The 21,325-nt window shown below is 40.7% G+C and overlaps 1 protein-coding gene across 5 annotated transcripts in view; it reads right to left on the bottom strand.

Moving 5' to 3' along the window:
- Window positions 1-21,325, bottom strand: part of grik4 (glutamate receptor, ionotropic, kainate 4) — a 338,006-nt gene that overhangs the window by 17,777 nt on the left and 298,904 nt on the right. For all 5 annotated transcript variants that reach the window (XM_019367470.2, XM_019367468.2, XM_025898164.1 and 2 more), the window contains 3 exons: window positions 19,367-19,474; window positions 6,482-6,685; window positions 1,430-1,543 (listed from right to left, as the gene is read on the bottom strand). In XM_019367470.2, the coding sequence (XP_019223015.1) occupies window positions 1,430-1,543; window positions 6,482-6,685; window positions 19,367-19,474 (426 nt within the window). The remainder of the gene's footprint in view (window positions 1-1,429; window positions 1,544-6,481; window positions 6,686-19,366; window positions 19,475-21,325) is intronic.

Below are 21,325 nucleotides of genomic sequence, written 5' to 3' on the forward strand. Positions count from 1 at the left end.
AATTAATACCCAACAGGCAGCTGGATTTTATTGCATTCGCCATTCTTATTGATTGGACTGAAATTTTCATTTAAAGTTTGAAATAAGCAGTATACCCCCTTGTAGAAATCACTGTGCCTCAGATCAATAGTCAGTGGATTAGAACTAAACAAGTGCAGTCACAGAAATTCAAATATCGAATTTTAGAGCATGCTGAGGGACCACTCTGAATCCGATCTAAGAAAATGCCAAGGGGCAATGGGAAAGTACAGAGAGTGTGAGGAAATGAGGGACAGAGAAAGAGACAAAGAGAGATGATACCTGCACTTACGCCTGTCTTCTTTCCCTCTTATCTTTTCACCTTCCTCTACCTACTTCACACATCTTATCTTAATATAAACGCTTTACTCAGGAATTTTGGCGTCAACTGGGTCAAGTCTCTGCTAATTCAACTATTTGGCTCTGTGTGCCAACCCTGTGGGACATAAGCTCCATATCATATCCTCAGGCTGCCACCCGCCTGCCTGCTTCCCAATTCAGAGGTCATATGCTGCCCAGCAGCCCATTTAACGCTGCACCTGCTGCGAACATCGATTGATTCTCCCCAACTGTTGCCGCTCAATTGAGTGCCTCACTGCCTCACCTATGGGTACTGTGCACAGACTATGGGAAGGTGACACGGAGGGAGATTTACAAGTAGTGGAGACAGGAGCAAGATGGAATGGGAATGTGAGTAAAATGCCCCTTTGGGATGCTACACTAATGTTAGCCTGCGCACGTGCTAGATCGCCTCAGCACGGACTCTGGCCTGTGCCATAGTGGCCCCCACAGTGTCACCTTGGGTTTTGGGGGAGGACTGATGATTAATGGGCCACTAAGTGCGCAAACACTGGCTCATTTCCACCAGCACTGCTGTTGTTTCGCTGCTTCTTGCTTGGACTTGATCTCTGCAGAGAATGGAGGGCATTGCTTGTGAGAATAAGATGGCGAAACCCAATCAGAGAGCAAGCAGAAAAAGTGTTACATTTATCATTCAGTTCACACCATAAAATGAGCCATCTGGTGCTGGCAGAATGGGGGGGCACGGAAACAAAAAGAGGAAATGGGTGGACAGGGGAAAAATGAAAAGAACTTGACACAGAGGAGAAGGATGAAGTGGCAAGTAATGTTGGAGGACAGGGGTAAAGCAGGAAGAGGACCCATGAAAAAACGCAGATGAAAGGGAAAACGAGTAGCTGAGAGGTAAAGAGGCAATAAGGTGTAAAAGGGGAGAAGTTGTGGAGGAATTTAAACGGACTAAGAGAGAGAAAAAGACTCTACAGGCCAGAAGGCAGAGTGCTTCTTTTCCAGGCATTAGACATGCCTGACAGCCTGCTGTGGTTTATCCGCAAGCTGTATGAGAGGCAGTTCGATCAGTTATAATAGGTGTGTGCGGGGGGACTTAACTCACCAGGTGGACGCGGTACATGATGCTGATACCAAGGGTCATGAAAGGCTTGGAGAAGTCAATCACCTTTTCACGCTCTGCTGTGATGGTCAGGCCTGCGACTGCCAGGTCTGCTTTCTGCAACAGGATAAGTAGTATTACTGCATGAAAAGTCCAACTCACACACAGCACAGCTCTGAGGCATGGCATAGTGTTTGTGACATAACCAATAATTTGAAGATTTGGAAAAAAAAAGAAAGATGAGGATGACATAAGAAGTGGGCTACTGGTTTGCTAATTCCCTAATAATGCCCTTTTTGTATCCTCTAGGCTTTTTGTCCACCAATACGGCTATTTGGATGGGGATAATCCGGCACTGGCATTGTGTGTGTGTTTGTGTGTGTGTGCAGTGCACGAGAGAGCTCATGGTAACCATTGTGGCTGGCCAAGGGAGCACTGTCAAGACAAATCACTCGACAAAGCAGAGGCTAGTAAAACACACAGACACACACACACACGTAGAAATGGTCAATGTAGCTGAATGCTGAATGGCTCTGTACTAATAATACAGGCCAGCAAAGTGCAACTGCAAGGGATTTTTCATCTCCCTGAGGAGCGAAGAGTGAAAGCAGCAATGCATTCCTCTTTGTCTGCTGCAGGAGGACTAAGAGGATTGGGGACATAGAGGGGAATGGGAGAATGAGAGTGAGGAGCAGGGAGCTCTGCTGCAGCACTGCAGACACTAGTCAAAATCCACAACATACTGTTTCTATGTCAAGGAACGAGGAGGGCATCTGACATAGATAACATGCACACATCCAAGCCGCATCATCCATTTTGATGTCATGTTTTTCTATAATCACTCTGACCTTCAGAACAGGCCTCAAATGCTTCATCTAGAAACCCCCAGTCTGACTCTGTCTGTGCTTCAATTAATACTCTGCACTTCACATTTGCATCTCTTTAACCTCACGGCAGCCTTTACTCCACACTGAGGCCTAGTGTCTCCTGCTGCCCTACTCTCAGCCTGCAGGCGCTGACCCGAGATTATCATCTGTTCCCAGCCTCCTGTCTCGTTTCTGACCGCTGTTTGAAAGGCTGATTGCCCGCTCCCAGTGCTGGAAGGAATCCAAATACAGCAAATGACCATCGAGGCAATTTTAACAAAGAAAGTAACAGATCCTTTGAAAAATGAACACACAGTTGTAACACCCAGTGAAATATTTATGTGGCGATGGAATATTAACATTGATTACTGGATTCTTCTGCCTCCCTGCTGTTATGCCTTCTAGTATTATAGAAAAGACACAGTGTAATGTCGCCTGTTCAATATTGCATCATACCTGTTTCCACTTGCATTCAATCAGATCATGCCAAGTCAGTAAAAAGGACTCAAGCGAAACTGAACGTCAGACATGAATTAAACATTACCCTTGAGGAGGTAGCATTTGACTTAGACTTTGAATTTTGGTCTTTAGAGATGCTGTATGTCTCTGTTCTCTAATCGCAGCACTGTGGATTAGGTAACCGGCACATACTGCACTTAGACTTGTGTCTGGGTTCTTCTTGGCCTGACTCATTGTTAGCTTAGGCTGTCTGACACCCGTCAGACTAATCATCCTCATCCTCAGTGAAATCTTGCTCAGTCTGAAAGGTACTGGCAGGGAGACAGGTATCTGTTGTCCAAAATATCCTGAGGCTGTCTTCCTTTGCTCCTACCAAGTGTATAACACCCCTCTTCCTCCATTTTCCTTTCTTTACTTGTCCTTTCAACTTGTAGCCACGGCCTTTATATTTTCCCACAATCCTCTTACACTGCCATCCTTCCCGTTCTTTTCTATGCCTTTAACCAAACACGGCGAAGCCTTTCTGTCTACTGTGGAACTTCCCTGCAGATGCCTCCTTTACCATGAAAATCCCTCTCAACTATGCCAATCCACAGCTCAAGCTGATGTCAGAGACACATGTTGACTTCACCCATGGCTGTTCTGAAGGTCAACTTTCCAGAGGCAAGTTATACATGGACGTAGGGGGGAGATGGACTGTGACAATAACAAGAGCAGGCACTGTACGCGTTACATACTTAATGGCTTTGCCCTCCATTAGCCCACAGAATTAAGACAGATCACCTCTTAGGACTGACTTAACACTTGTCTGTTTCACTATTTTTTTCTTGCCCTTCCTCACCCCACCCTTAATTTTTTAACAGCTCTACTTCTTTCCCCTCTCATCCCTTATATAACCTCATCTGCCTGTTAACAGCCACGTACAGCAAATAATGTAAGGGCTCACTCAGAGATTTAACAGCAACAAGACTGATCCAGGAGGCAAGTCTGTTAAGGTCAGTTCAGCTAAAGCGGCTGACAGGAAACAAGCCACCAACAAGCTGTGACTGCTTTGAAAAATACAATACTTAAGCTGAAAAGGCCAACTGCTGAATGAAGGAAGGGGGTGTATGATATGAAGGAAATGTGCTGTAAACTATATGAAAGCTGAGCAATACACTTTGGGTTTGTTTTTTCTTTGTTTCTCTAAGAAGAACAAGACAGTGGCATCCACACAGCTACGGTGAAAATCTTGTTTTTTACAGGAAAAGGTGTAAGTTGTAGAACCACCTTTAGCAGCAGCTGGAAGTAATGGCTTTCCGCATGACTGTGGAAGAATTTTGGCCACTCTTCTTTACAATGTTGATTCTGTTCATTGATGTTTGAAGGCCTTTTTTTATGCACAGATCTCTTAAGGTTCCACACAGCAAGATCATGGTCGACTCAATGACTGCAAGTCCAGGTCATGTGCACTAATCATCACCTATCGACTACCATGCTTCATGTTAGATGTTTGTGCTGATATGCTGAGTGTGGTTTTTGACAAACATGGTGCTGTACATCATACAAAGGACATTGTTCCAGAAGTCTTGTGGTTTGTTCAGATGCAACATTGCAAACCTATGCTTAGACTTCTTTTCAGAGAGAAGAGACTTTCTCCTGGAAAACCCTTCCAAACATTTAAACCTCTACGGCACAGCGTTGCCCCAGAGCAACAGAAAGTTTTTTTAAGCCTCATGACTTGTACATGTGAAGTTAAATGATGGAAACCAATCAGAGTGTTTTGAAAACTATCAAACTTCTTTCCAATAAGATGTTTGAGTCACTATCAAGCATGATTTGAAGGTGGGACATCCTTTTCTGACACATGGTCATAGGACCGCGTGGTGCGAGAAGAAGGTAAGAATGGTTCTCCTAGTAATCATATTTTAAATGACATAAACTTTAAATCAAAAATATATGTGAGTGAAGAAGATGTAGAGAAGGGTTTTCGTTAGGTTTTATGAAGGATTTTAAATTTTGCAAGTCCAGAAATTCTTTTTGTTGCCTCGGGCAACGTTGTGCGATTAGGGGTACTTTGAGGGAGATTTTGATAACATTGTGTTTGTATGTAATGATATGTTATTTCACGCATTCGTGTGCAAATTTGTGCACATTTCACATGTTGCTGATGTGATGCTTCTTGCTTAGTGGGAAGCCATCAAATGCTTTCTCCATATCAGCAACAACAGTTGGCAGGCCACAAGGGATATAGGTGATGAGACAAGATTTGGACTCTCCTAAATCACATCCTCATGAAGCTGAAACAGCTTCCTATGCAAGAGACATTGTGCGGATGAGCAAATGGTGCCATTTAAGTGCAAGAGCAAATTTAAGCAGTGCCTACTCAGTAAACACAAAAACAGGGTTTCCAAATATTAGTCCTTGCTGGATCATTTCAAGTCAGTTTTAATTATATGGTGCCAAATCACAATTACATCAGATGGCATTCCATACAGTTGTGAAGTTTACATTGGGAAGGCTGTCCAACCACCTGAGCTTCCGAGTTGAAATGTGGTCCAAAATACAAAATTGCAGAGTTCGAGCCATTAGTGGGATATCTCAAAAGTATGACGACAGGAGGAAGAAGCAGAGGCCCAGAGCTCCCATTCCAAATCAGAATGTCATCTCAGACAATATAATATAATATATCACTTTGGCCAACAGTATGTGACAACCCCATCACCCCAACCGATTAAGGCAGATGGCTGCCCCTCCCTGATTCTAGTTTTGCTGGAGGTTTCTTCCTGTTAAAAGGAAGTTTTTCCTTCCTACTGTAGCCAAGTGCTTGATTATAGGGGGTCATCTAATGTCAGGGTTTTCTCTGTATTGTTGTAGGTTCATGACATTACAATATACCACCTTGAGGTAATTGTTGTGATTTGGCACAATACAAGTAAAACTGAACTGAACCAAACAAGGCAAGATGCAGGGTTCCTGGGTGCACAGAAAAACCAAAAGTGATGTGTATATAGTGTAATGTCCACCTCAGAAGAACTGTTTTGGAAAGTTTCACACAGACTGACAGTCTCACAACAATATAATCAATATTACATGATATTGGACAATTTGAGCCTAAGACTGCATCAAATCATATATGTAAATATGTTTCACGTCTTTTCAATTCTTAGTTTCAACATTGGTCGACGTTTTTGGAAGATTGTCTGAGGTCTTTTTGCTTTCTAAAAGTTGTGTCATGAATTATGAGATAATAATTTTCTCTGTGGTTATAGACCATTGTTGCACAACGTTGCACCTGGGCAACAAAAAAAATATCTTGGCAAAAAAATGGCCCAAAATGAGTCAGAAAATGATGTTCAGCATGTACCATCAAAATGTGTGCTGTAGAGGGTTAAGGCTTTTAACATGCTGAGGCCTGTAGTGTCTGAGATACAGCTCTTGTTTTCTTTCCTTTTTTTGTAGTTTCTCTAAGCATTGCATGACTTGACTCTGGGGTGAATTTACTGGGATATCTGTCTGCTCCTGGGAAAAATGGCAAGTTCCTTCTACTTGTGAATCCTCTTTCTCACTGTAGAATGATGGACAGGAGCAATTACTTATTTTATTGATGTCATTCCTTTTTGGCATTGTGTTAACACACACCTGAATGCTTCAGACCGAACTGCCAAAACTCAGAAAACATAATCATTTATAGTGGTATGGTTTGTTGCTGGCACTATTATTGTCTATGCATATGCAAATATTTACATACTCTTGAGATTAACTCTCCAACCATGCCCGTCCATGTTCCGTTAGCTCCGGGAACTCCGTAGACTCCATCCCCCACCAGCCGGATGCGATACTTAAACTTGAGAATATCTGCCAGCTCCTTCAGCATGTCCACACAGAAGCCCTCATAGCGGTCATTTCCCTCGAGTTCTTGGTGGTTCTGTCGGAGCATCACATACGGATTCTCCTGAAAAAAAAACAAAGGATTTGCGTTGCATTAGATCTCACGATTTTTAAGTGTGACAGCAATACAGAATTTTAGTTCTAGTTCTTCTTAACATCTATCTCTAAACCCCTTTACTCCTAAATAATGAAATAATTGCCAGAAAATTATTATTTTTTAAACTGGAGTGTTTATTGAACTTTCTGATAAACAAAAAAAATAAGTTAGTTATCGTTGACCATATACAAGTTTTAATTTTTACACTTTTTGCTATATCCAACATTTTGGGGTAATTTATTACCAAATCACCCGAGTCTTCCTTTAATGATCAATATCATTATTTTACTGAGCCTATCTAAAGATTTTGCAGTGAGCAAGAATGGTGGAAGCATCCCACATGTCCTTTAGAGGTCATGGTTCACGTGGTTTATTGCCTTCAATGAAAACTGAGATTTGTAGCTCTGAAGCAGAGCCGTGCACTGAAATCAGGAACAAGGCAGGAGCGTGCTAATCTGTTGTATTAACCAAAAACTGGATACTTTTCTTCTGATATCAGTCATACACATACACCTATTTACAACCTGTCTTTTAGCGAACCAACTCTCTGTTCGGCTGTCTGTTTATTTATGTCTTGTTTTGTCATTTAGTTGATGCTGTAGGAAGATTTAAAGAGCCCTGCAGTGATGTATTTTGGAGCCAATCTTATTGTGCTATTTTTCAAATAATGCAACTGTCAGACTGGTGTGCTCAGACTCCACTACATCACAAAAAAGACAGTGTTATGTACTTTTCCATCCCACTATCCCTGAACTCAGCTCGTGATTCCAGATAAACTAACTTGCTTTGGCAACTTGGCATCAAATAACGATGATTAAAGGTGTCTAAACATTTTCTATCGCTCCTACTGAAAACTAAAAGCTTTTTACAACAAAGAAAATTAGTATTGTTCGGGATAGATGTTTTATTGAGTGCTTTTAACAATGCAGAAGGTATACTAGTTTTCTGTTTGTTTTAATTGTAGCTTATTGACTCGTTTTAGCATAAATGCCTTCGGCGTATAAGACAGCCACGCGTGTAGACAACTGTGACATGGTTCAGGAGGGTAAAGCATAAACAGGAATAAGTGGTGCTGTATTTCGAGAGCTGGGGATGGAAGTGAAATGGTTTTGTCACTGCCACAGCTGGAAACACTTTGTAGGGTAGCTGGTTGTCTACTGACGAATTTGTGCCGGATTTGGAGGCACTTGAAAACTCGGTGCACATCAGGTGGCGCAACAGTTATTACTAAGACTTGCTATGTTGTCATAGCAACTGTTTGGCTCCACCTGTAAGGTGGGGTGAGGGTGGACATCGTGTTAATACTGTGGATTGAACAGCTTTGCTTCTTTCTTGGAGGAACCGGACAGTAGAACCAACGCTGCACATCCTGCATTGCTGTGATAAGACTGACAACAAAATGGCTACTGATCAGCTGTCTGTGTCTGCACCGCTCTTCCCCAAGAATCTGCATATGGATTCATTTTATCTAACCAGGCTCACAGTTTGATTAAACAGACATGCTGTTCACTGACAACAGCCTCCAGTGTTTTATAGCAGCAAAACAGAAAGAAGTTGACACAGACGGCATTACAATATGCAGTAGTGTGAGAGCAAGTGGGTTGGCGCGTTTGCTAAAAGGTGAGACAATATATCTCACGGTGAACAGATCCGGAAATCAACTGATCCAAGTAAAAGGTATTGTTTGCAGCCAAAGCTGTAAAGCTTATTGTTGAATTGCATACTAAAGTTGTACCAGTTACCCATTGGGCTCAGTCCACATGTAAAAGTTTCAGGCTCTGGACCCCAAGTTGCTACAAGTGCACACATCTGTAGTTGTGTGTGACATTAATAAAGTTTTTCAACCATAAAATAAATGCATGTGTGAATCAGAAAGTTTATAATTCTGAATTTTCTTATTAGCCCTCTGTCACACGTCCTAATGACTGATTGGTGACCCCACTCGTAACCACCAGTCTCTAGACAAAAACATGTATTTCCCGAGCGGTTGGCAAGTGGTTATTGGAGGTTTCTGGTGACTGCTGGGAGTTGCTGTGGTTGATAAAGCTACAGTCAAGCAGGCATAGAGTCCGGTACCTGACCCTAGTAACCAAGTTTGCATGCAAATTGCTGCCTTGTCTATAACAGTTGCTAACAACTCACTGAGCGGTTGTAAAGCTGTGACAAATGTGACCCCCCTAAATTTCATGACTGAGTCTGCAAGGCCTCATCCATGACTTAAAGTCAATAAAATGCACTTTTTTGCTGTACGCGTGTGTCACTGTTGCCTTTTGAAGTATTTTTAATTGATTATCTAAGTAATATTACAGCAGACATTGGCTAGACATTAGAGCTGTGCATATCATACCACCAGCAGGCTTTTATGAGATAGAAAAGTGATAATAACGATATAGCAACATTTAAATTCTTTTTCATTCATTTAAAGCATTTAAATTCCCTAGTGCGTGCACAACAAAACAAGCAGTGTGTCAGCCTCTGATGGTAATTAGTACCTAAAAAGGAACCTACTTCAACAAGCTCCAACAAGATACAGTACTTTACCAGACATGCAAGAAACCAGTTCCCACTAAAGGGGTTAAAGCAAACTTGTTTCACCACTTCAGGCAAAAGCGCACCATTGAATACAACCAGATTATGACAGCATACAAGGACAAGATCACATCTGGTGATGTGTGACCCAGAAGTAAACAAATCACTCAGTGAGCAACACTGGAGCGTTTGCTTTTTACACTCCACATGACAGGAAGTGCAAATGGTGGATAGAATTACTGATGCAGCTACATATTGTTTTGCCAATGATATGATATCAATCCAGGTGGTGGAAAAGGAGCAACTGGTTAAAAAGCTCGACCAAAGATCGACATCGCAGGGAGGAAATATTTTTCAATTTCAGTTTTATTATGTGACATTGCAGGCTTGTGAAGAGTTACTGCAACTGCTACTGCTGCTGCTGGCACCTCCTGGAAATAGATTCACACTTTGAATTAGGTTGTCAGTCATCAATGACAATAACTCACTGGAAGAGAAGGATGAGAAATGCCCTTAATCATGTTTGGACTAATAATAAAAACAACTACAGATTGGGATTAAACAAAACAAAAACAAAACAGGTGACTGAAGAAGAAAAACCCTCAGTACATCATGGGAATACCCCAGCAGCCCTAAACCTACTGCAAGAAACAAAGGGAGGATTCAGGGTCACCTCATCCAACCCTAACTATATGCTTTAGCAAAAAGGAAAGTTTTAAGACTAATCTTAAAAATAGAGAGGGTATCTGTCTCCCCAGCAGAAAATGGAAGATGGCTCCACAGAAGACGGGGCTGAAAGCTGAAGGCTCTGTCTGCCATTCTACTTTTAATAAAATAACTAAATAAGTCCAGAGTCTGCGAGCGAAGAGCTCTAATGGCGTGATATGGTAATAAAGTCATTAAGATAAGATGGGGCCTGATTATTCAAGACCTTGTATGTGAGAAGCAGGATTTTAAATTCGATTCTGGATTTTTACAGGGAGCCATTGAAGAGAAGCCAGTATGGGAGAAATATGCTCTCTCTTTCTAGTCCCTGTGAGTATTCTTACTACATCAGTCTGAATCAACTGAAAGCTTTCAGGAAGTTTTAAGGACATCCTGATCCTAGAGGTAATGAATGCATGAACTAGTTATTTCAGCATCACTCTGAGACAGGATGTTTCTAATTTTGGGTGTTTCTAGTTTTGAAGATATTGCGCAAATGGAAGAAAGCAGTCCCACATATTTATTTAATATGTACAGTGAAGGACATATCTGGTTCAGATTCCTCACAGTGTTACTGGAGGCCAAGGTAATGCATCTGGTTAGATACCATATTTCTAAGATTTTTAGGCCCGAGTACAATAACCTCAGTTTTATCTGAATTTAGAAGCAGAAAACCAGAGGTCATACAGGTCTTTATGTCCTTAAGACATTTCTATAGGTGTGTGTTATCTGGCTTCATGGATAGATAAAGTTGGGTGTCATCTGCATAGCAGTGACAATGTATGCTGTGCCTTCTAATGATACTGCCTAAGGGAAGCATGTATAATGAAAACAGAATTGGTCCTGGCACTGAACCCTGTGGAACTCCATAATTAGGAAACACTTTGTACAATCTGTAACCTCAGTGTGTGAAGAGGACTCTCCACTTACATGAACAAATTGGTGTCGGTTAGATAGATATGATTCAACCACTGCAGCGCAATACCTTTAATACCTACAGCATACTCAAGTTATAGCTGTAATAAAATGTCATGGTCAGCAGTATCGAACGCAGCACTGAGGTCTAGCAGGACAAGCACAGAGATGAGTCCACTGTCAGAGGCCATAAGAAGATCATTTGTAACCTTCACTAATGCTGTTGCTGTGCTGTGATGAGCTCTGAAACCTGACTGAAACTCTTCAAGTAAACCATTCCTCTGCAGATGATCAATTATTTGTTTTACAACTACTCTTTCAAGAACCTTTTAGATAAAAGGAAAGTTAGAGATTGGTCTATAACTACAATTGAAGAAAAAGAGTCTAAATAAATATCAGTTGTATGGAAAGTAGCTGTACATAATGTTACATCTGTGAGATGGTTGCAAGTAATTTTTTCTCTTATGGCTAAAATACTAACAAGACAACCTATGTGGGAGTAGCGTTCAGGTAGCTGTTAGCTCATTAACATCTTTTAACTGTAAAACCAGTCTGGCCTTATGTAACATCAGTAAATCCTTTCGTTTAAGTGTGCATGAGCAATAATATTAACTGCTGAAGCTTTTTAAGAGCGACTTGTAGTCACTTCACACCTCCCTACAACTGCATAGCAAAGAAACAGTAACTTGAAAGGTTGAATGTATTGGTTGCTGCTACAACACTTAATTAGGGAAAAACTAATTCACTTTCAAGCTTCTCGTTGATTTATGTGCCTTACCATATTTATTATATATGTCTTGTGTCATTAGAAAGCCTAGTCCCTTAGAGTAAGGCTAGAAAATATTGCCTTGTATCTCTCCATCCCACAGCGTTGACCTGGTTAAGTACACACTAATAAAATCAGACCTGGAAACATCAATCACTCCAGTAAAAACCCCACAGCAATCAATAACACAGCAGGCTGTCTGACTGTTATCTAGCCAACACGTTTCTCTGCTTTTATGCCTCTGCTTTTTTCTTCATTACTTTTCCTTGGTTTCCATTTATCGTTCTTTCTCTGAGCTTCCAGTTTTTCTATAAAAATGTCCGGTCCAAGCCGTATAACAATCAGTGCTCAGCTGCAGAAATGGAAACGCAACTGCTCTTAAAAGGTCTGACTTGTAGAAAAAAGAAAAAAAAAAACCCCGAAAAGACCACTTCCAATAAAAAGTTGTCAATAAAAAAGTCAAGAACAAAATAATATATATATAAAAACTATATAAAAGCTTGAAAGGCCTATACAAAATTACTAAAGGAAATTCTATGTGCCATCTTTTGCACACCACAGCAAAACAGCAGTATAAAGCTATGAGTTTGAAGCTATAAAGAAATGCAGACTTTTAAAGCAGCCGCTTATTCCCAAGCCATGAGGAGTCTGGTTGCAGACTGATAATGTCAGTGGAGGAAACACACTTTTACATATGCACAAGCAAGTGCGCACACACAGACTGCCAGGTGCACTGGTGGGTGTTGTTCACATTCAGCTTCAGACACCACAATGGAGTTTCCACTTTCTAAAACCTCAGGGTGTTCGAGATGTCTTCAGACAGCCCCTCCTCGCTTTCCTCCGCTGTTTTCTTATCCTTCAAAAACTTGCTCTCCTGAGCACAGCAAACTGGCAGCTGAGATATAATTCTCTCACCGCGGCTGTGAAGTCCGTTTTGAAGAGGAGCTGCAGACGCCCTGACAATATTCGTTAAAAATACTGGGTCATTAGAAAAGAGGCCAGGTCATGTTAATTTTTCATAAAGCCACTGCGACAAAACCGTTTTGCTCTTTACAACAAATACAAATACGCCCGAGCTGGAAAAAGAAAGAAGGAGTACACATAAACTTTGAGAAATGGGGTCAGATCTCGTGTCTCTGTCTGCAAATTCATGTGCACATGCCTCAGTGCCTCTGAGCCTGTGTGCCAGTAAATCTGCCTCCGTGTCTGCTTTTATCAGCCGGCACTATGTGCACTATGTTGAATTTTTACCAATACGTATGTGAGTGGATATGAAAGCACTCAGTGACACAAGGGTACTCTGAAGGAAAACTGAAAAGGATGGCCGAGGGTGCTGCAGCTGAAAAAGGCAGAAAATGACTCTTCCAAGGAGGAACGTGTTGCAGGCATTAAGGACAAAAAAGGGGACTGAGCTGGGATGTAAATATTGAGAGGTTGTGATTTTCTAAAATGAGGAATAAGAGGATTTTGTGAGCGCATTAGGAGCATTTTGTCTAATTAAATAAATAATTCAATAACACCAAAGGGTATTTAATTATTTCCCAGTGGTATAACAACCACCTGTATTAAACAAACCAAGTGGAAAAACAAGAATATAATCAGAAAATCTTTTGTATAAATGAGCACCAGAAGCAGTTAGTGTTAGATTTTTATGCAGCTTTATAAAAAACTGAAAGCCAGATGTTGAAATAATTTTTCAGGTCATTATTGCTGATTTGCAGTACTGTTTACCTTGTGTTTGTGTGGTTGGAGTAGAAGGTGAATAAAAATGTTCAGCATGTGTGATTCCTAATCACTTGAGTTGAACCTTCAAAGACAAGCAAGCATAAGTTAAGCTGCTGTGTGAGTCCTGCTCATTGATGCTCATGTCTTCTCTTTACGATCACACCGGACTCAAGCATTAGCTTCTGGTTTGAATCGGGTGCTCGATGCTTTTTGAGAAGTTTCTTCAAAAACTTTAAGGGATACCCACCCATCAGTCTGGCACTGAGACACTTCACATCCTGCGCTGTAACTCTAGAAACACAGCAGCTACACGATCATAACCGATATCAGAAGTGATGCTATAGAACAGAAAATAGATTATTCTTTTTATTTTTTGGTTTGTTTGTGTTTTACTTAATGATGTGCTACTGTACTTCAGGACAGAGAGGAAATGCAATACCACACATAATATAAAACAATTTTATCTCCAGGTAAAGAATTGGTTTTTCTATTGCATCACCCCGGCTACAGATGGTGTAAAGACATTTTCACTAAGACCTCAACAGTGCCTGTAACAAACTCAATCAATAATTGCAAACACATGGCTTGTGGCCCTGCAGTAAAGTGATAATCAATTCTGCGAGTGTAGTTTTTATTTATTTTTTTTCTGGAGCTGTTTGTGAAATTAAAGCGGAGAAAGTGACAGCTATATGTAATGAAACTGCTCTGTAAGGCCCAGGTGGACACGTCAAAAGTTGCATTAAAAAATAAGCTAAAAACGAACGGAGGAGAGCATCCCTAAAGCGTCTGCACATGTGCACACAAACGCACACATTCTCCCAGGCCGGCGGTACAGGTAAGGAATTCTTATAGAGGCTTTCAGCTGTGGCTCGTCTGCCGCCCACAAGCGAGATAACAGCGACACAGCAATCACACCATGATGAATGAGCTGTGATAGGCACTGAAAATTGCTCCTTGGTGGCTTCCGAAGTTTGGTCCAGGGACTCTATATATCCAAAGTGAAATCAAAGCTCTGCGCCCGGCCAATTCTTTCTTTCACAGCCTCTTTCTGTTGTGAAAACATTGTCTCATTTGTACTCCAACTCAACCTCAACACACACACATCTCCACAGTCCCCTGATGCCGTTCCCTCCTGTGCAAAATGAACCGTTCCGTTTGAATCCCTATCAGTCTCAATGAGACCACTGAGTTGTTCTTTGGCGAAATATGGCAATATGTCCTTCCCCTATTCCCAAGGATTGCAGCTGATAAGCCAGTTACAACAACACAGTGGGCCAATTGTTTCTGCTTACAGGGCTACTCTGTGCCTTATCATCTGATTCATCAGCGGGGAGGAGGAGGAGGAGGAGGAGGAGGAGGAGTTGAGCGAGTCATGTCTGTGTTCTGTGTTGTATTCAATGAGTGAGTGAATGACATGCTGCTGACTAACAATCTGAATCTTTGTATTGTGTTTTTTTTAATTCTTTTTATTTCCTCTTGTGTGTTTCTATTAATTTTACCTCCTGTCATCGGCTTTCTCCTCTTCTTTGTTTGCCCCATCCTTTTTAGTTTCACCTCTGTCTTCTGTTCCAGTTAGTTGTATTGAGTATTTATAGTTTCTCAGTCGAGTTTATCCACTTGATCAGCTTTTCTCTTGCTCAAAGTGTCTCAGTGCTCAAGCACGTTTATTCTCATCACTTTTTGTTCTGGCTGAGTTTCCCTGGACTGATGCTGTATTCAGTTTGCCTCAGAAATTGGTTATCAGTGCTGGACGTGATGTCACTGCTGAGTTGAGTGCATTCCAGTAGTCCAGTAGGCAAAAGTTTTGCTCCTTAGCAAGGCACAGCACTAGCAGTACACAGTGCAATAATTTCTTTTGTACTTAAAAACACAGCTGTAGCAGGTTCATGGAGAGAGCATGCTCAGTGCTCTGTGCAAAGCTTATTTGCCGACTCTCAAATACACAACATTAACAATACAGCAAGTTTTAGCATTTTACTAATGTTTTGTGAGCTAATGCTATCTTGGACTGTGAAGTCAGGGTTACTGGGGATGCTCTGACTTTCCCAGTTGAAAGTCATGAGTCAGGCACAGGAGGCACATGATTGAAAGAATGAAACCTTTATTAAATATAACCACGCTAAAACACACTAAGTGCTAATGGGGACCTAAACACACCTGAACTAAATCAGAGTAACGAAGCAAGAGAAGGAAGCTTAACACAATGAAGGAGAGACAGAGAACTACCAGAAAAAAGATGGAACATAACCAAACATCCAACACAGAGATGGAAACTTGACGACAAAACACAGAATAACTGAAGCAAGGAATATATACAAACTAAATCCATGAACTAAAGCTAGACAGCAACATTAATTGACCTACAAATGCAAGATTAGCACAAACAAAACAGTGCAACCTGCAAAAGTAATAAAACAAAAGCTTAGGAATAATACATGATGTTGTATTATTCATATTACATAACTGTTTGTTTGGCTCCTTAGCAAGGTACAGCACTAGCAGCTGGTTGGACACATTCATGTTACTGCCACATTAGAGGATACTGTGGAATATCTGTGGATATCACACATTTGATGTGACAATCTGTCCATTTTGCAGTGGCCAATTTTTCAGAAAACACACAAAAGTAGGTATTTTGTAATTTTCACAGGTCATTTAAAAAGGACATTTATTAAAAAAGCTGAACATAGCAGCTCTGATTTGAATCAGCTAAGCAAGCTAAAGCCATGTGGTAGTTGGGACTGGTTACCTTGCTGGTCCTGGGGATCCAGGGGTGCACATTTGTTTTGACCGACTTCAGTGGCTGAGTAAGCTACATGGTTGCTAGATCAAGACTAGCAACCTTAAAATGGACATCCCAGAAACGTTCCTTACCTGGATAATCGAGCAAAATCTTGCACAAATAGACAGTTTGTCTTTTAAAAGATAAAGGAAAGTTTTAAACTTTTTTTTGAATGATTGATGGAATTACTGATCTAGCTGAATTTTTGATTTTTTTTTACAAAGCTCACCATTTTTATTGAAACCAGATTGATAAACGACCCCATACTATGTGACAACATTGTGACAAAGTGTCAGAGTGTCGCTGATGGCTAATTACATTTTATTACAATTGCCTGGAAAAATGAAGAGAATACCAATTTTGAGAGACCACCTTAAGCTTGGATCTATTGAAGGAAAAGTTACTGAAAGATTTTTCAGTGATCACCAATTCATGCAGGAGTAAAAGGTCTGACAACCAACCCCAGTCTACTGTGCAGTGCAACGCTATTTCTTTTTCTTATTTCTTTTGCACTTAAAAACACAGCTGTTGCACAATCATGGATAGAGGCTGATCTTTGTGTATGGCTTACCTGGCGAGTCTCAAATAGAAAACAGTGGGTGTACAGTTCATATGCAGTACATATCATTTACATATGTGTTTTACAGTTTTACTTATGTTTATGTGAACTGCTGAACTCTTGTAAAGTTCGGTGTGTTTGGGCTGCTCCGACTTTCTGAGTTGGAAGTCACGTGTTTTGTGAAAAATGTGGATCTAAAATGCAGATCTGAGAATTTAAAGAACAAAAAGGGAACCTTTGTTAAGGTAAAGCAGGTAGTCCAGCAGGCAGCAGAAAACCAAATCCAAACAGGGGATTGTTGAAGGAAGACTCATAGACAATGCAACACCAACAGAGAACTAAGGCAAAGTGCTGCTTTAAAAACACACAGAGATGAGATGCAAACTAAGAATTGACGTAGAATAAATAATAAATAATACTAGAAAGTCCACAAATGAAAAATGACCATGACAAGTGTGACTTGAAGGGGTGTTCCAGTCCAAAGTCCTGACTGAAAACTCAAAAAGTACAGCAAACTTCAGCTGAACGCTTGGCGGCCCAAACCCTGGGAGGGGTGATGGGCAGTAGTAGTAGTCAAATGAACGCACCATAAGTCTTTAGTCCATTAAAACTGTTGCATTTAGGTCCTACTTCTTGGAACATTGTGACTGTTTCAACTTGGACTTATTTTTCACTTCTGAAGTTCCCCAACAGTGCATTAATATCAAAGCTGCTGGAAAATACAAAACGGGGGAGCTTATAGAGAGCCTTACATTATTCTCAAAAGGTTCGGAAAAGCCTTAAATATCCTCTCAAGTAATTACAGTAGGTATATAATTACTGAAGGTTAATTTAGCACTGTTCAAAATGTGCAAGAGCAACTGAGCTTCTGTACTGTTAAATAAATGTCATAGTTCAGCTGTTCTGCACACTGTATGACATGAATGACACGGGGAAAGGTTTTGCTGGTTGGAGGTCTGAGATCACTTCAACTAGACTAAGCACCTTTTGCCTGCAGCTTTTCAGTTCACCATTCCTCTTTTGAAATATCTACTGCGAAACCTGCGACATCCATTTTTATGCATGACTCACTGCTAATCATGTTGATATACTCATATGTAATAACCAGGGGTTGACACAGTCAGAGGCATTTGAAGATTATAAGAGTCAGCATGTTTGAAGTTGGGTGCTTTTCAGATTGCTGAAGCACCTGCAGAGGCCGTATATGTTAACTCTATAAAGGCGACAGCCTGACTTACGCCGCCCACTTCCTCGAGTCTCCGCGTGGCAAAAAGTGCATCAGTTAAACTTCTGTCTCTAGGTCTTTTTGACAAACCTGTTTTCCACACAGCTAATCTTTTATTTATTTATTTATTTACTGTGCTACTAAGCATCTTAAATGCTTTAATGGAGAGACTTCCTGCAAATATTTACCAATATCCCCATTTACAGATCATTGCAACGAGATGACAAAAATGCAGAGGGGACAGAACTTTTGGAGAGAGATAGCGAGTGTAGTCGGGCCATGATTGCAGGCATTTTCCGCACCTTCAAGCGTGTCCGTGCAGACAAGCTATAAACTCTTTTCGCCTTAAGATATGGCTGGACAAAATGCTGCATGTCAAAGCTCATTCTCTAGTTTATTAAATCTGTTTGCTGTTTGCTAAGTCCGTCATTCCATAGAGACGATTCCAGTGTGCCCTGCAGTAACCCAAGCTTTTCCCCTGCTTTCCCAGCATCCACCGTCCCATGTGTTCCTAATGCCATCTTTAGCCCTGCAGTATTTATATTAATGCAGTTATATTTAATCGCTTCTATTCTACTGTTTCTTTTCTTGGACTTTGCTGTTGCTCAACAGCTGCCTGCAAAGATTCTAGTAAAGGTGAATTGCTTTATAGTACTTACATGTTTCTCAGCTGGGTGTTTCAGCACTAGATGTTTTACCGAGCTATAACAGCGTGAGACAGTTAGCCTAAAGCATGTTTTAGCTCTGCTAATACAAGACTTGTCTAATTTGTCTGCCAACAAGAATTTTTGTGATTAGTCATTTTGAAATGTGTTTGGCCATTTGTGAAATAACGACAATCAGAGCAAGAGCAGTGAGAGAAATAGTTTCCATGTTTTTTTTGTTTTTATATAATTTACTCGTGTTTAATTAATTAATTGATTGAATAAGTGAGTAATGAACCAGACACTTGATTTACTCAAGCAGTGATTAAAAATAGTCCACATCAAGTGTATAATGAATGTTTTCATTGCAGGAAGTATGTGTTTTTCTTCCTGAACTGTTTAAGGATTCTGATGACTGATGATTGAACAAAGCAGAGGATAAAGGAAGTTGCTCGAAACTGGCACCGCACCCCCCTCAAAACAAGTAGTTAGAGTAGTGAGAACTAGTGCTCACAGGGTCTATATTTACAACAAAGGCTGAGGATGGTTGACATGGTAAATTATTAGCTCCTGCTGATACACTCGGTACTCAGGGCAAAACAATTGAGCAGCATCAGATCCTCTGATCCCAAAAGGACTGAGTTTGGAAGTGAAAACACAAAATGGGTTTTTGATATGGTAATTGTCTGTCAACTAGAGAATGTCAGCCACATGTAGATCAGTCTGAGCTGAGCTAATAAAATGGCACAGAATACTGATGCGTGCGTGTGTGTGTGTCAGTGCGCATACAGTCCTTACCAGTATTGTTGTGATGATAAGAGTCGTGTTGAAGAGGGTGTCCGTCACATTGATAGATGGAAGCTTTCTCTCCATGGACAGTCCATCTTCAGAGTGCCACAGGCCAATCTGCAAAGTGAGCGTGCACGCGCACACACAAACACATACACACACACATGCAGACAGATCACCTACTAAGACCATTGGCTGGAAAGGGCAACAGAAACAATCTATGCCTAATTCTCCCCCTCCCACTCTGTGTCTTGTCTTTAAAGGAGACTCAGTGTGACCTTCATAAAAGATTTGGGCCAGACAAGAAGCAGCGGACGGATCGCCACGGCCTGAGACTGTGTGATGGCAAAAGTTAGTGAGACGACCGAGAGAGAAACAAAAATAACACTCGTGGCTCCTCGAGGAGTGCACACAGGGCATGTGCTCAATCAGAGGCAACAGAATGCATTCATTAAAGCAATTACCGGCAAATCCTATGGCACACAGCCACATTCTCATTACAGCTTGAGTGGGACTTCACACCTCCACCTCACATGGTGTCTTTCCTTTCAATCTGTTTCTGCCATCTCCCGTCTCGTTCATTTATTTACTCGACTCGAGGTTGTCAATCCTGAACTCCATGAGGAGAGTCTCTACAAAGGCCTTTGCAAATCAGCCTCACGCTACACTGTTTTACTGGGACAGACATGGAAATCTATGGTGAAGGATTTTCTAAGCTGTTAAAATAAAAAAGTGAAAAAAAAATCCAAAGTGCTGCATTAAAAGCGTTTTTAAACTTCTTAACTTGACAATTTAGATTCTTCCCGTACTTACTTATGTTTTTTGATAACTTGGTTATTCAAATTCAAATTTGCAACTCAGTTTTGGGGGGTGATTTCATGGGAATAATGTTGTGATACTCATGACACTCATTTCACAAGATGTCATTTGATCCATATGACTGACGTTTGCGTTTATGCAGAAGGTAACCCTAAAATAAAACATCGAGATGATGCGATAAATTGTTTTTTTTTTAACAGTTGGTGTAATTTTTACTGACGCAGGTTTTTCTGCGGTTTAGATTTAATATGTGAGAGATAATTTAAGAGTTTTTCAAGCTCATCCTGCCTGCGATGTTTCCACACAGTGATTTATTGTTAAAACACTGTGTAACTGTTAGTTAGGGGAAAACGACAGCGCTTTCAGGATTTCACTAAATATTCCTAAAAACAATAGTTTAGATTCAAACTCTGTCAGCGACAAAGTATTGCACCTCCTCTCAAAGGCTGTAAACAAATTATAACTCTCAAAACAATAATCAGCTTTACCTAATTATAAATATTACGTAGGAGGAGTGAATGAGAAAATATAGTAGCTAATTCAGCCGTGACACATTGTTGGCAAAACATAGTCACATTCCTTGAATGAGCGCTTGGATTACTGGACATGGAATAAAACCCTTGAGAATATTCCTGCTGGTCGCAGTCAGACGAGAGAGGACGAGATGTCAAAGTGATTGAAGTGTGATTAAAAAAAATCCAATAAACAGACCTCTTCAAGCTTGGCCCTGGTTTGTTTCAAGGCTAAATTGCCAAATTTCTCTTGAGATTTCAGGCCATTCATGCTGATCTGTGCTACATTTGGAAGCCATTTAACCACTCTCCTAACACTGATAATGAATTCTGATGTGAGATATATATATATAAATATTTATATATATATATATATATAAACCAGAAGAGAGAGCTCCCAGAATCAAAGATTTCCTTTGAGAGTATATGATCAAAAACTTAACATCTAAAAGATTGGTTACGACTTGTATCCTCACAAAGAAGTTCTGCTTCATTTTGTGTGAGTATTCCCACAAATTCTGAAGTTTAGGGTCCTTTTTTTCATCACATGTGCTCTACAAGTAACACCTGGCCTATTGGATTACCTGGAGCCTGGAATTCATTTTGTCTGCTAACAATTTAAATTGGTGATCAAGAA

The sequence above is a fragment of the Oreochromis niloticus genome, linkage group LG14, assembly GCF_001858045.2.
Source record: "Oreochromis niloticus isolate F11D_XX linkage group LG14, O_niloticus_UMD_NMBU, whole genome shotgun sequence".
Taxonomy (NCBI): domain Eukaryota; kingdom Metazoa; phylum Chordata; class Actinopteri; order Cichliformes; family Cichlidae; genus Oreochromis; species Oreochromis niloticus.